The sequence below is a fragment of the Sus scrofa genome, chromosome X (genome assembly GCF_000003025.6).
Source record: "Sus scrofa isolate TJ Tabasco breed Duroc chromosome X, Sscrofa11.1, whole genome shotgun sequence".
In the NCBI taxonomy this organism is placed as follows: domain Eukaryota; kingdom Metazoa; phylum Chordata; class Mammalia; order Artiodactyla; family Suidae; genus Sus; species Sus scrofa.
Window position 1 is genome coordinate 58,569,729 of NC_010461.5, and position 13,696 is coordinate 58,583,424.

At 38.9% G+C, this 13,696-nt stretch overlaps 1 protein-coding gene across 9 annotated transcripts in view; it reads right to left on the reverse strand.

Annotated features, from left to right (window-relative positions):
- Nucleotides 1-13,488, reverse strand: part of PHKA1 (phosphorylase kinase regulatory subunit alpha 1) — a 127,120-nt gene extending 113,632 nt beyond the window's left edge. For 5 of the 9 annotated variants that reach the window (XM_021080696.1, XM_021080693.1, XM_021080691.1 and 2 more), the window contains exons 1-4: nucleotides 12,982-13,466; nucleotides 11,805-11,963; nucleotides 5,009-5,056; nucleotides 3,058-3,226 (exon numbers count right to left, since the gene is read on the reverse strand). In XM_021080696.1, the coding sequence (XP_020936355.1) occupies nucleotides 3,058-3,226; nucleotides 5,009-5,056; nucleotides 11,805-11,963; nucleotides 12,982-13,059 (454 nt within the window). In that variant the 5' untranslated portion in view covers nucleotides 13,060-13,466. Of the gene's footprint in view, nucleotides 1-3,057; nucleotides 3,227-5,008; nucleotides 5,057-11,804; nucleotides 11,964-12,981 lie in introns of all 9 variants that reach the window. The other 4 variants (XM_021080697.1, XM_021080694.1, XM_021080698.1 and 1 more) reach the window with 3 other exon arrangements.

Sequence of the window (13,696 nt, forward strand, 5' to 3'; positions counted from 1 at the left end):
AGGGATTGAACCTGCATCCTCATGGATACTAGTCAGATTTGTTTCCACTGAGCCACAATGGGAACTCCCCATTTCAGGTAGTTTTTGATGACAGTCTTTGACATTCATTATAACCCTAGGAGGGTTCTTTTTAGCTCTTTCCTTGGTTCTCTGTTAAAACTTCTAGATAGCCTATGGGTTAACTTGTTGCTCTTATTTAGCTATCAGCTTCCTCTTAATTTTTCTTTCTTTCTTTCTTTCTTTCTTTCTTCCTTCCTTTGTTTTCCTCTCTCTCTCTCTCTTTCTTCTTTTTTTGCTTTTTAGGGCCACACCCATGGCATATGGAAGTTCCAGGCCAGGGGTTGAATCAGAGCTGCAGCTGGCAGCTGAGCCCTACACTACTGCCACAGCAACACAAGATCTAAGCCACATCTGCAACATACACCATGGCTCACAGTAATGCCAGATCCTTATCCCACCAAGAGAGGCCAGGGATTGAGCCTTCATCCTCATGGATACTAGTTGGGTTAGTTACCACTGAGCCATGACAGGAACTCCCTCCTCTTAATTTCTTAGAACAAAAATCTTCATTGCTTTTGAGAGTGTCCTTAATCTTGAACATTCCTACACTCCATTCCAAACAAATTCAGTTCTCTTGGGAGGAGCTATGGAGCTTTCTGTTCTTATGGCCTGCCCCACCATCCATGCTACCAGAAAGGTGGGTCAGGCCTAGTATTCTTGGTCTGCTCCGCCTGTGGTTAAGCTTTCACTCCATGAGTGGGACTAAGGGGTAGGAGGGGAATTCCAGACCTCTTAGTTATTCTTGGCTAGACTAGAACTTCTGCAACACAGAGCTGGGAAGGACAGGAAATGCTGGTAACCTATCTTTGTCAGGGAGATATCATAGCCCTAGACTAGGAGCTGAAGAGAGAGGTTACCTTATATTCTTGGCTGCATCCACCTCAAGCAGTGCTTCTGTCATGGTGAGCTTGGGACAGGGGAGGGAGTAGGTTGTAGCTCAAATGCCATACTCTCTCACCACTAATATTTATATTTCCTTGAATAAATGTTTCTCCATTTTCTGTGTGCCCTTAAGATGATTTCCAGAGACTTCAAATGGCCCATTTTCTAATATTAATTTTCACCACTTAAGGTTATTTTGCTGAGGAGAGGGTCCATGGAGCACTTCTGACACATATCCTATAAGTTGCAATCAGCTTTTGTCTAAGCCTCTCTTTTAACCAAAGTTGAGATTTTTAAGAATTCAAAAATATTCAGAAATTTATTAAGTTTTCCATGAAGATCTTTCATAGTCTACTTTTAATTATTTCTTACAGCTATCCCTTTCATCCTCAAGGCAACTGCATCATTTCTCATCTAAAGTATTCTACGAAACCTAACTAGTCCTCTATCTTAATTTCCTCCCCCATCCAATCTATCCTCCCACTATGGGAGTGAATCATTTCAAACTTTCTTGATTATTTACCTTGAGTGGCTCTCTATTGACTACAGACTAAACTCTAAACTTAGTATGGTATACACAGGCCCTTAAGCAATTATCATCAACTTTCTAGCTCCATCCTTTGCCATTTTTCCAGATCTATCTTACACTCTAACCATAGAAGATATGCAGTCTTACCTTGGTGGCCAGTACCATTCAAACTTATGTGCTATAGTCATGCTATTCCTTTCCCTTTCTAGGTATTTCAACTTATTCCTCAAAGGCCTGATAAAATAATATCTACCTTATTCCAAACACCTACCAAAGTAGCTCACTGAGCTGAAAATGAAATATTAAGTCAGGAGTCAAACTTTTGGTGAATGAATGAGTATATCTCTTATAAGCCTCTCTAGTATATTTCCACTTCCCTTCTGGGCTCAAAATGAAAAACCACAAGGGATATTTAGACACTGCTTTATAGAAACACACTCCAGAGTTGGCATTAAAAGAATATTAGAAATGGAGTTATAGCTGCCATTATATTTAAATAAATAAAACCTAAGAAATACATTTATTTGGGGAGGAGCCTCCCCTCCAAAAGAAGGGAGTTTGTGGGTAGACATAATTTTAAGAAAAGGTTATTCAGCCTCTGGGATGTGTATTGTTCTAGAGGGAATAAAAGGGAAGGATTTATTTACATAAGGAAAGGAGAAAAGTATTTTGGGGTAATTCTCATCCTGAATGCCCCTAGTACCAAGGAACTCTGTAACCAGATAGAAAGATATAGAAATTGAAATGTCAAAAATGTGGTATTGTGAGAAGTACATGTATTTACTCAGGAAGCTCTGGCAAAGGTCCCTTTTAATTTACAAACTGAATGTAATCAGATGTAGTCCTCTCCAATTTAGGATAAATAAAAGGGAATTATGTTGGTTCTTATAATTTCCTTTTCAAGTAAAACATCTAAAGCTATTTGAGAGTTCCCTGGTGGCTTAGCAGTTAAGGATTGGATGTTGTCACTGCTGTGGCATAGCCAAAAACAAACAAACAAAAACACCTAAAGCTATTAACAAAACCATCTGAAAAAGATGTGTTATTCAATAATAAATTGAATTCTTATTCCTAAGTTAATTCCCTTAATATAATTTAGAAGCCTATAAACAGACACCTTGTTTATAATATAGTCATAAAAGTAGTATAAAGTAGGTGATGTTAATACTAACTACAGGCTTGTCAGTGCATACTATGAGAACAAGCAATAAACCCTAGCCCTTTTTTCCTATCTTACAATATCTGAGGATTAATAAAATACTTGTCTAAAGAAAATCTACTCCAGATTTCCTGGTTCTCAATTAAACATATATATTAACTCAATTTATTCCTCAAAGGCTTGATAAAATAGTATTTACCTTATTCCAAGCACTCAGATTTGTTTCTCAACGTGAAAGAATACTAACTACACCTTAGAGAGTCGTTTTTCTGCATAAAATTTGCAAAATATTATGTTTCCAATATGTATCTTTGAGCAATGTAACCAGTTATGTTGTTTTCTGGCCAACACCTCTGAGGGAGCCACATGTGCCAGGGCAAGTGCTCCACGGTGCAGCGGTTCCCAGTACTGCTGTCCTTATACTGACCTGAGGCAGTCATTTGTGCTAAGAAGAGCAGGTACACAGAGGTAGCATCCAACTGCAGGTGTCCCCACTGGTCATCACCCACCACAGTGGCACAGGTTTTGGTGTTGTACTTGGCATGGAGGCTATCCTTGGTACTCTGACTATACTTGAAGGATTCTACTTTATCCACCTGGAAAAAAAAAAAAAGGAAAAGAAAGCTATGCAGAAAAATCAACCCATACACTATACTTCAGTAGTACTCTAATGTACATCATTACATTTGGTCCGCAGGCAACTGTGAATACTTAAAATGCATTTTATCTTTCTCTCTACATTAATACAATTAGGAAAGTGTGCTATTGCTATTTTTCAATTTAAGCAATTTAATGAGAAAATAATACCAGTCAAAACCAGCTATTTCCTACTCATTACCTCTCATTCACTCTTCAGATGACTGTTTTGCCACTTTGTAGATAAAAAATGAAAATCAGAGAGGTTGAGTGAGACCAGCTTAGTAAGAGATAATTGACTTGTAAAAAAAATAGGTACAATTGTTCATGAAACAGATGTATAATTTTTAAGGGAACTTAGAATAAGAGGATATATTTTGAAGGAGTAATGAAAGAGCTGGGGAGAGACCCATGGGTGACAAAGAAAAGATATGAAAGAAAGCTGAAACCAAGTCAGAAAGGAAACACTGTGCAAGGGAAAAACGAAAGACTTATTTCCTGAAACTTTAATTTGATATGTATGTATCTGCTGGTAACTATCATACATTTAAATATGGTTCAAGAAATTAGTGACTTTAAACCTATTTGGTAAGGTAGAAAATGCAAATATCTAAAATACAAAAAAAAAAAAAAGCAAAAAGCAACAAAGAAGGAAAAAAATGATGACTGTGAGATAGCCCAGTAGGGAAATCATTGATAAAATGCAGAAGTTTGGAGTTGATTTCCTTTTACTTTAGACTTGTCATGTGCCTTGGGATGGTCTCTTTATGGATCTGGGCCTTGATTACTCCTTCTAATAAAATGTAATCTTGGGCTCAAGAAAATCAGTTCAGAGTCAATGTGCATAACATGTGTAAAGGTCCCCCAGGATAAAAGTAAAATACTTTTTTAAAGTTAAACATTTTTGAATGGAAAAAATATCATAAATAAGCTCAAAAGATAAACTAGAGATTGCTAAAAAATATTGGTAATACATGTGACAAAGGATTAATATCCATCATGGAAAGGAACTACTCAAATAGGCAAGAGAGACAGCCCAAAAGAAAAAGAGGCAAAAGACCTAACAGGCAATTAACAGAAGAAGAAAGGATGATCAGCTTCATTCAAGATCATGAAAATCCAAATCAATGTTAGGAGATATAAGCCCTTGGCCCCTTATCTCCAACGCTAAAATCTAAAACACTTCCAAAAGTTTTTTTTTCCCCTTAAGTTTTATACCAAAATTCATTTCCCCTAAGTTCTATACCTGATTCAGACAGGGGGCTATCTGCACATTTTATTTATACTGTCAAAATTCATGTTTTCCTATAGAGAGATGAATGTTTTTGATGATAGAGTGCTATTCTGGAGTTGCTGAAAGTACAACGAAATATATGATATAGGCACTGTACTGCCTTTTAAAATCTGAAAAATTCTGAATTATAAAATTTATCTGGTCTCAGGGTTTCAGATGAGAACTTATAGACCTGTATTATCTTTTAGTCAATATACATAATTGCATGTACAGTAATGATGAAGTATATTAAAAAGTCATTTATGGGGGAAAAAAGACCGGAAAGTAATACTTCAGTGGTAAATGAGTGGTGAGAGCATGAGTGATATTTCACGCCCTCGATCCTACAAATTTTCTAAAATTAGTATTTGTGAAATTGAAAAAAAATAAGCTATAACTGTTCCTTAAGGGGTAGGGCTACTATTACCATGTGCTTTTATTGGAGAGGGTGCTGTTAACAATGCCATACCTGTCTGATCATGCAGTGCAGCAGTCCCCTCATCAGCTTCACTACACTCTGCAGAAATAAATGGAAACAAGCTGTTATAAACATTCCTAGATGCAGGAACACTTACTCAGCAACAGCAGTTGGTACATGACCTTTTGAGAACAAGTAACCTTATCCTTGGTTCCTATTTACATGGCATTTACTTTATAGGTACACAGAAGAGCAGATTGCAGCTAAAAGTGGAACTAAAAGTTGCAGTTGGTGACTACTTCAAGTTAAAAAAAAATCCAAGCTCCAACAGATTTATGTAAAAAACTCAGTTAACCATTCTATTAGAGGACATTTCACCTGGGGGGAAAAGGGGGCAAGTCAGCTCAAAAATCATAAAGCTATGAGGATATTTAAAATATATCCTATATCCTAGAAAAGCCATCGCTTTTATTTTGCTAAACTAGCCAAGGCTTATCTTCAAGAGGCCACAGAAATATTTATCAGGACATTCTCCCTAAAGAATAAATGAACTTCAATTCAGAATAACTATAAAGAGGAACTATTAGTGCAACTCAACCCCCTTTCCCTGAAAAAAAAAAAAAAAAAAGCCACAAACTTAAGTCTCAAGTCATCACTATTTCTCTTACTAGGGCCTAGCAATTTCTAAAGTAGTTCATTTTCTAGTCATAACACTCCAAAATTCTGACTACCAATTATATACTATATTAGTTGGTATAATAAAATATAGTAATAATCATATTTAATTATAATCATATTTATTTATATTATTACTATATTGTTATACTATAATAGTATAATAATATACTAATAATATAGTAAGTCTATTTAACTATAGTATAGTTATAAATATACCTGTTATACTACGTGATGGTAGAAGGGCCCATCAACAGTGTCATGGGTAGGCAATATGTTTTGGAAGAATATAGCACCAAACAGCTTCTCTATTTCTCTAAGTTTTCTGTTTCATAGCCCAGAAGAAATACAACCAGGTTACTTCAGGGAATGCTGGCTCAGAGGTGGCTTCAGGACATCTCTGAAAACGAATCTACTTGGAAGCTACATCATTCTGTTATTCCTTCAAAATATTCAAATGGTACTACAAGTAGTAGACACAACAAAGATAAGTATCTATTCAATTATGCTTCAATTATTTATGACATCTTTTACTGAGGGAAAAATAAAGTGTTCCCTTGGAAGAGTTCCCTTCCTTGAGTAATTTCTGTCTATAAATGGCCCCTTTCCCTTATAGATCAGGGGAAGAAATGAGAGAGACAGAACATGAAGAGGCAGTGCATGACCTTGTTACCTTTTAAATCATGAAGCATTTGTTATAATAAAGTACTAAAACTGACTACAATCCCTATAGGAAAACATTTATTATAACTTTGACCCCCAATGAATGAAACTATCCTTTAATATACTGTTATAGACAACAGTAAATACAACCTCCTTATTTTGTGGGGCAACTTTATTCAATTGTAAATTCTGCTCTACATGTGACCACATACGCCCACATCCTTTTAACTCTCTTTACCATCCAGCCCTGCTACTACCATCTACATTTTCCTTACTTGAACAGAAAACCTGGGGAATCATGGATGCAGTGGAGGGGTTCTGCATGCCACCCACTTTTGTCCTCCTGGAATGGCCATCGTCAGCCATTTCTGTCCTCAAGTTCCAACTTCCAACTCAGGATAAAATAAATAGGAAGCACAGAAAGCTAAGAATGAGAGGAAGTATCTGTACTTTGTATTCCCCCAAACTGCCTACTTCCTAATTAAGGTGCACTAGTTGGCATTAATTAATTATACATGTTTATTCATACACCAGGGATTCTAACCACACCCCTCTTCTAACCTACCTTATTTTTTTTTTGAGGATATGGATCTATGTGTTTGTGAACTGACTATATAAGGATATATACTTACTTATATATAACCATACCAATGTAAGTATTAATCTGTTTCTCTCTCCAGCTATATATACAGTCAGATACATATGAGCATCTAAAATATGCAAAGCACTCTATCAGACTTTGTAAAATATAAAGAAAAGGGAGACAGGAGAGACGTGTTTTTTTTTTTTAAACTAAGCTACAAATACAGTATTCTTAACAATTTCTGATTATCCTTTAAAACTCTACTCCTCTGTGAACACTTCTTTGTCTTGTTCAAGGGAAATTAGACTTTCCTGCCCGTGTGTTCCCACAGAACTCTGTACTTATCTCTTATGTATAGTATCTATCGTATCTGTCCTAATATATTATAACTATTTACATATTTGTCTCCCCCATCAGACTATAAACTCCTTAAGAGGCAGAGACTGGATTAAGAAATAGACTTTTAAGTCAATGTACTAAGCAAACTGTATATATATATATATATTCCATATGTGCAAGTAACTCTCAAATGGCTTACCCCCCAAATTGTGTACCTTTGTGTACATGCATGTTTATAAAGGGGGAGGGTACAAATATGACAAAATGTTAACAATTAGTGAATTTAGATAAAGGGTACATGCAAATATGTTTATTTTACTATTCCTATAACTTTTCTATAAAATTAAAACTTTCAAAAATAAAAAGTTGAGGTTTAAATATAAACATTTTTCCTTTTTTTTTCTTTTGGTCTTTTTGCCTTTTCTAGGGCTGCACCCCTGGCATATGTAGGTTCCCAGGCTAGGGGTCTAATCGGAGCTGTAGCTACCGGCCTCCTCCAGAGCCACAGCAACACGGGATCCAAGCTGTGTCTGCAACCTACACCACAGCTCACGGCAACACTGGATCCTTAACCTACTCTGTGAGGCCAGGGATTGAACCTGCAACCTCATGGTTCCTGGTCGGATTAGTTAATCACTGAGCCACGACGGGAACTCCAACCCATTTTATTTTTTATATCTGTTACAGAGCCTGGCACATGACAATTACACAAAGTCTGCTAAATGAAAAACTGAACATGTTGGATGGCATAGACAATAAGTCATCTAGAAGTTCTAAGGAAGTAGTCCTGAGAAAGAAGCTATCACTGAAAAATTGAGAGGAGGATGAGGAGAGGAACCACAGAAAAAGTGACTGGGGCCAGGCTTCACAGGTGGAAGGAATAGCTCACAAAACGATTTGGAGATGGGAATGTCCATGGCTTTCATGGAGGAGGGAGGAAAAATTCAAAAAGGTTGAATGTGAGGTGGTAAGACCCAGGTCGTAGTCATAACACCACCAAATTCCAACTTCATCTCCTTGCGTCAATCCCTTCACCTGTAGGTTGGGCAAAATAATATCTAATTTACAAGGTGTTATGAGAATAAAATGCTAGTAGTTAATGGGGAAGTATGTAGTACCATGAAAAGTCTTTACATAAATGTCAGGTATTTTTATCGAGGGACTGTTAGAGAAGTAATGAAGACACCAACCTGGTTGGAACTGGGGGAATAATGCAAGGTACCAGCATGATATAATATTGAAAACACAGCCTAGGACCAAACCCTAAAGAGTCTTGTCTATCAATCGAAAACATTTGCATTTTACTTGTAGGGAAATGAGAGATACAGAAAGATTGTTGAGAATTAAAATACATCCTTTAAGTGCTGTTTTCACAACAGTGTTAAGAGATCAGGGTTTAGACTAGGATTGAGGCAGAAGGGAATAGAAAGGAGGGGATGGATTCAGGAAAAATGATGGAATTAATACACTTTGGTCTGCATGTATCAAAGGGCAAAAGGGACAAGTCAAAAATTACCCTAAGGGCAGTACTTTTCCAACACTGTTTTACAGAACACTAGTCCAGGAAATTCCGGAAAAGCTGTAAAGTCCACCCTCCATCTTAAACTCAAAGTGGACATCAGTATATCAAAGACTCTGAGAAATTACAGAGTAAAGAAATCTGCTGTTTCACATAGCTTCAAACTTATTTAGTGGCCCACTTCCCACTACGGGAAATGTTCTAAGTAATGTTGCCCAGGTTACTGGTAGAATAAGGACACTGATAAGAAAAAAAGGGATGTTTGGTGAGTTACTGTTGTTTAGTAGTCCATTTTGTTTGTTTTTAGTAGGGAAGGTGGGGTTGCAGACCTGTTGATTTTTTTTCATGGAGACAAAAACATTTATTAAATTTAACATTAAGCATAAAGTCTAGTGAGCATGACCCTTTAACTTTTTTTCATTTTTCAAGTTTTATTGAAGTATAGTTAATTTACAGCAGACCTGTTGATTTTGAGAAGCCATAAGATATTCAGGTGCAGCTGATCAGAAGACAAGTGAAAATCTGGGTTTGAAACTGAGGTGAGGTCAGAGTTAAAGATGAAGCTTTGAAAGTCAGTCATTCTCATAAAGGTAACAAATAAAGCCATGAGAAAAGATGAGAGACTAAAAAAGGAGAACAAAACTGAGGAAGAAGTAGAACTAGTGGCAGCCAAAGAGCCATCTCTATTTGTGTGCTCATTTATTCTTATAGGTGTGAGTCTATATTTGTGTGACTAAGAGAAAGGGCATGTGTAAAAACATCTATGTGCATACTTCTATTCTCAACCTAGGGTAGAAGAGTCACCTAAACCCTTGTCCCCGTTTCATCCAGAATTTGCTTTAATTCTCTGACATCATTTCTCATAGAGAAACCTAGGTGAAAGTTGGAAGGAAGGGTAGAAATGATTAACAATCAATGGTTTGGGAAAATCAACACAGTAACGGAAAGTTGACAGTAGGTGGGAATTTAATCTATGGATTTATTGTATTTGATTTCACCTCTGCTCATTTTTAGCCACTGATCAGTGATTATCCCTGGCTGCACTTTAGAATTACCTGGGTAGTTTTTTGTTTTTGTTTTTTAATATTGATGCCCCAGGGCTCCACCTTCAGAGATTTATTTACATTGTTCTAGGGTGAGGTCCAGTTAAAGGTATTTCTTAAAAGCTTTTCAAGTCATTCCAATGCACAGCCAGAATTTAGCACCATTCAAGTAGAGTGGGGATAAATCCAGTTCATGACCTGTTTTTGTAAATAGAACTTATTGGAACATAGCCATGTTCATTCATTTATGTATTGTCTCTGGCTGCTTATGTGTAACAATGGAAAAACTGAGTAGTTGGGCAGAAGCCACACATAACACACAATGCCACAAATATTTACTATCTGGCCATTACAGAGATGGTTTTCTGATCCATAGTCTGAATTAACTGAGTCAGCTTTGAGAAAAAGAATTAATGAGACCTAATAATACAATCTGTTTTAATTCATAATGAAAGTTCATAGAAATTTTAGAATTCCCAGAGAAAGTTTGTTTTTTGAAGATGTTTCCTCTTGCCATAATGTTTTTGAGAAATTCCAAGGTTATAATTGAGGTGGTATGGAAAATATATTTTTTGTGTTGCATGAAAAATCATTTGATAAAACATTAAAATTTTAGAATGAATAATTTTTTGTTCATTTCCCCCCCTTCCTCTGTTAAATTCTTTCTTCCTGGACCACATAAGGAAAAATGTCGTCTCTGCAGAATGATCAATAAGGAGTTTTCATAAACTAACTCTTAATAGTTTTGAAAAAGACATTGGTTAAATTGTACTGGGTATAAAATCTTGGGTATTGTTCCACTAATATTAATTTCTAGCAAAACAAAACATACAAAATACTGAGGTCAAAATAGCAAAACATTAAAGTAGGATTAGGATTTTGGATTGATTTTTTTCAGTAGGATTACAGATTGATTTTTTTAACACTCTTCTGTATTTTCCAAATTCTTACAATGGTTATGTATGTTTTCTATAAGTCAAAAAATATTGATCTGTACTTTCTGGGATAGAGCAAATACTCCAATAATTATTTTTGGTGGACCTAAGTACCTCTCAATAATAGCTTGAGGGAATAACAAATACCTACTTTTGCAGAGGACAACAGTGAAAATTCCCTATTGCCTAGGACTGTAGCCCTATAATATGCTGTTGTCCTTAAAAACAAGTAAATCTCAATATTCTGATTTATAGATGAAGAATGGAGCTCAGATTGTCTAAGTTGACGGAGACCATGTGAGAAAATGACTGGTGTGGAGAGAATCTTTCCCACTAGTGGAAAAGAATTCACATATACCTTAAAACTGACAGCAGAGTATCTCAACATTACGAGTCCCATGTAGCCCAGAATGTTATTTTCTTGGTCATTCAAGCAGATGTAGCACCTGTGTCTAAACAGTTCTATAGAGGATGCTTCTTTACGGGGGGAGGGCCTTAAAAGTTGGCTTAAAGGCATCTGCTGACTCTAGCCTTATTTTGTTCCAGAAGGATGGGGTGAAGTGGGCATGAGTGGGGTGGTGGTGGGGTGGACTTACAACAGACTCTGAAACAGTGACCAAAGGTGTAAACGTCAACAAATAAAGTATTTATGTCTAGTTGGGAAAGTCAGCTAATTTGTATCAGTTACGCTCATATAAATACCACCTATCATTTTCAGAAACAAAGTAAAATGGTAGATACCTGCCTCCAGACATTCTTCGCAATAAGAATAAATATGCTGGAGACTGCAAAATACATTACTTGGAAAGAGGATTACAGACTTTTAGCAAAGACCTGAGGATAGGATTTTCTACTGTAAGAGAACAGACTGTGCCCTCTCCCCCTGAATCAGCAAGTTTCAAGTTTTCACTGCAAAAAAAAAAATTTCAGTACAATACAGGAAAGCTCTTTGGAATGTAATTTCAGCAAGGTGAAGAAAGAGGGAAAAAGGCAAAGGACACTTCTCTTAGCTTCTGTGGACTACATTTCCTTCCATTCCTGCCCCTCCTCCCTCCAGCTCCAGATCTCTTTGTATTTTTATCCTGAGTACCTGCTCCAGTTCATAGGCCTTTGCTTTATCCTCATCCCGGTCTGCATTCTTTCTATAGGCCAGGCCCAGACCCCATACAGCCAAGATGCTGTACACGTTATCCCGGACCCAGGCATCTTTCTGATCAAAGCTGGCTGGAAGCAAACCAGTCACTGGATTCTGTAAAGACAAGAAAAAGGGACAGGCAGGTAACCATAGGGTGTTAATAATGAGGAAAGAGAATCTTTCAAATGGGTACTCAGGGACTTTGATTTTCCCTCTAGTTCCTCATTCCTAAGTTTTATAATCTTCTCTTCTTCTAAGTGCAAGCATGTATCTCAAAAAAGAGGAAAGAGCTGGCTGAAGACTTAAATCTGAAATGTGGATATTCTTAAAAGAAAGGCAGTGTTTTAACTTTTCAGTTAGAAAGAATGAACTACCAACAAAAAATCACCATTAAAAGAGTAGAAAAATTATGATTAACAATATACACATGGGGAGTTCCCGTCGTGGCTCAACGAACCCGACTAGACTAGTATCCAAGAGGAAGTGAGTTCGATCCCTGGCCTTGCTCAGTGGGTTAAAGATCTGGCATTGGGTGAGGTGTAGGTCACAGCTTTGCCTCGGATCCTGCTTTGCTGTGGCTGTGGTGTAGGCCAGTGGCTACAGTTCCAATTCAACCCCTAGCCTGGGAACTTCCATATGCTGCAGGTATGGCCCTAAAAAAGACAAAAACAAACAAAACAATATACACAGTGTACTTCAGATCTTCACCAACAGTCTAGTTTTAAGATGGCTAAAATTTCCCCTACCTCTTTTCTTCAGCGGGAGGGGAAGGAGGCAGAGCTCAAGCATGGGTCGGGGGTGGGGGGCAGTGCCAAAAAACAATCTACCCGGCATCTTTCAACTCTGGCCCCTGGAACCCAGCTGTGGTTTCGGGCACGGGGGGAACAGGGGAGTGCTCAGAAGCCATGACTCAGAACTCACAGCTAACTCTGGTTCTGTTCCTGGCCCAACACCTAGCTTTTCTTCAGGGTCCTTTACAGCCTCCCCAGCTAGGGGGAGGGAGAACCTGCAAAACACACACACACACAGCCCCCCCCCCCCCCCGCCAACACACACGGGTTCACCTAGGGTCTCCGTCCAGGCTGTCACACTCCACACCCTCCGAGTTCACAGGTGACACCCCTCCAGTTACCTGATGGCACAGGATGGTCTGATGCACTAGCCTAGCATAGCCATCTAGCCGGACCCCGGAGTTACTCCTGCTCCTCATCCCGCTCGGTTTCCAATCCTCTCAGAAACAGAGTGCCACAGGAGCCCACGGTCTATCCAAGAAAAGAGACCTCAACGCAGCTCCACCCTCGCTGTGGTAAGCTCAAGTGCCAGGCCCTATCGCTGTTCAGGCCTGGGGCGGGCTGTCCCGGCCACGACAGCCTCCGCAGCCACTACCCGCCGGCGGGCGTCCGAGCCTCTCGCAGTCCAGGGCGCCTCCGAAGTGCCTCCGGGGCCGCTTGCCGCCTTCCTCAAGTTCGTCTGGCCTCTGTGGGTGCCTTCTGCATCCTCTGCTCCACTCCTGGAGACCCGAGTGACCCGCGGCACAGTCTTCCGTGCGGCCGGCGGCAGCAGCAGGTCACCGGCCGCGACTCCGCCTCCACCTTGCGCGAAAGACAACCGGGAGGCGGGGCGGACGCCGTGGATCCCTGCAGCTGCGCGCGACGCCCGGGGACTTTCTCCGCCCCCAGGCCCTCGCCCCGCCCCTGGTGCCCCCACCGGCCCCGAGGCCGAGAATGTGTCACCGTATGCAATGTGCTATCAAGGGTTTATTTTCGAAACACCTCAAATGACTATTTCTGTTGTCCACACTTGCTGTACACACAGGATTTGGGGCAACCTGTTTCTTCTGCTGGACT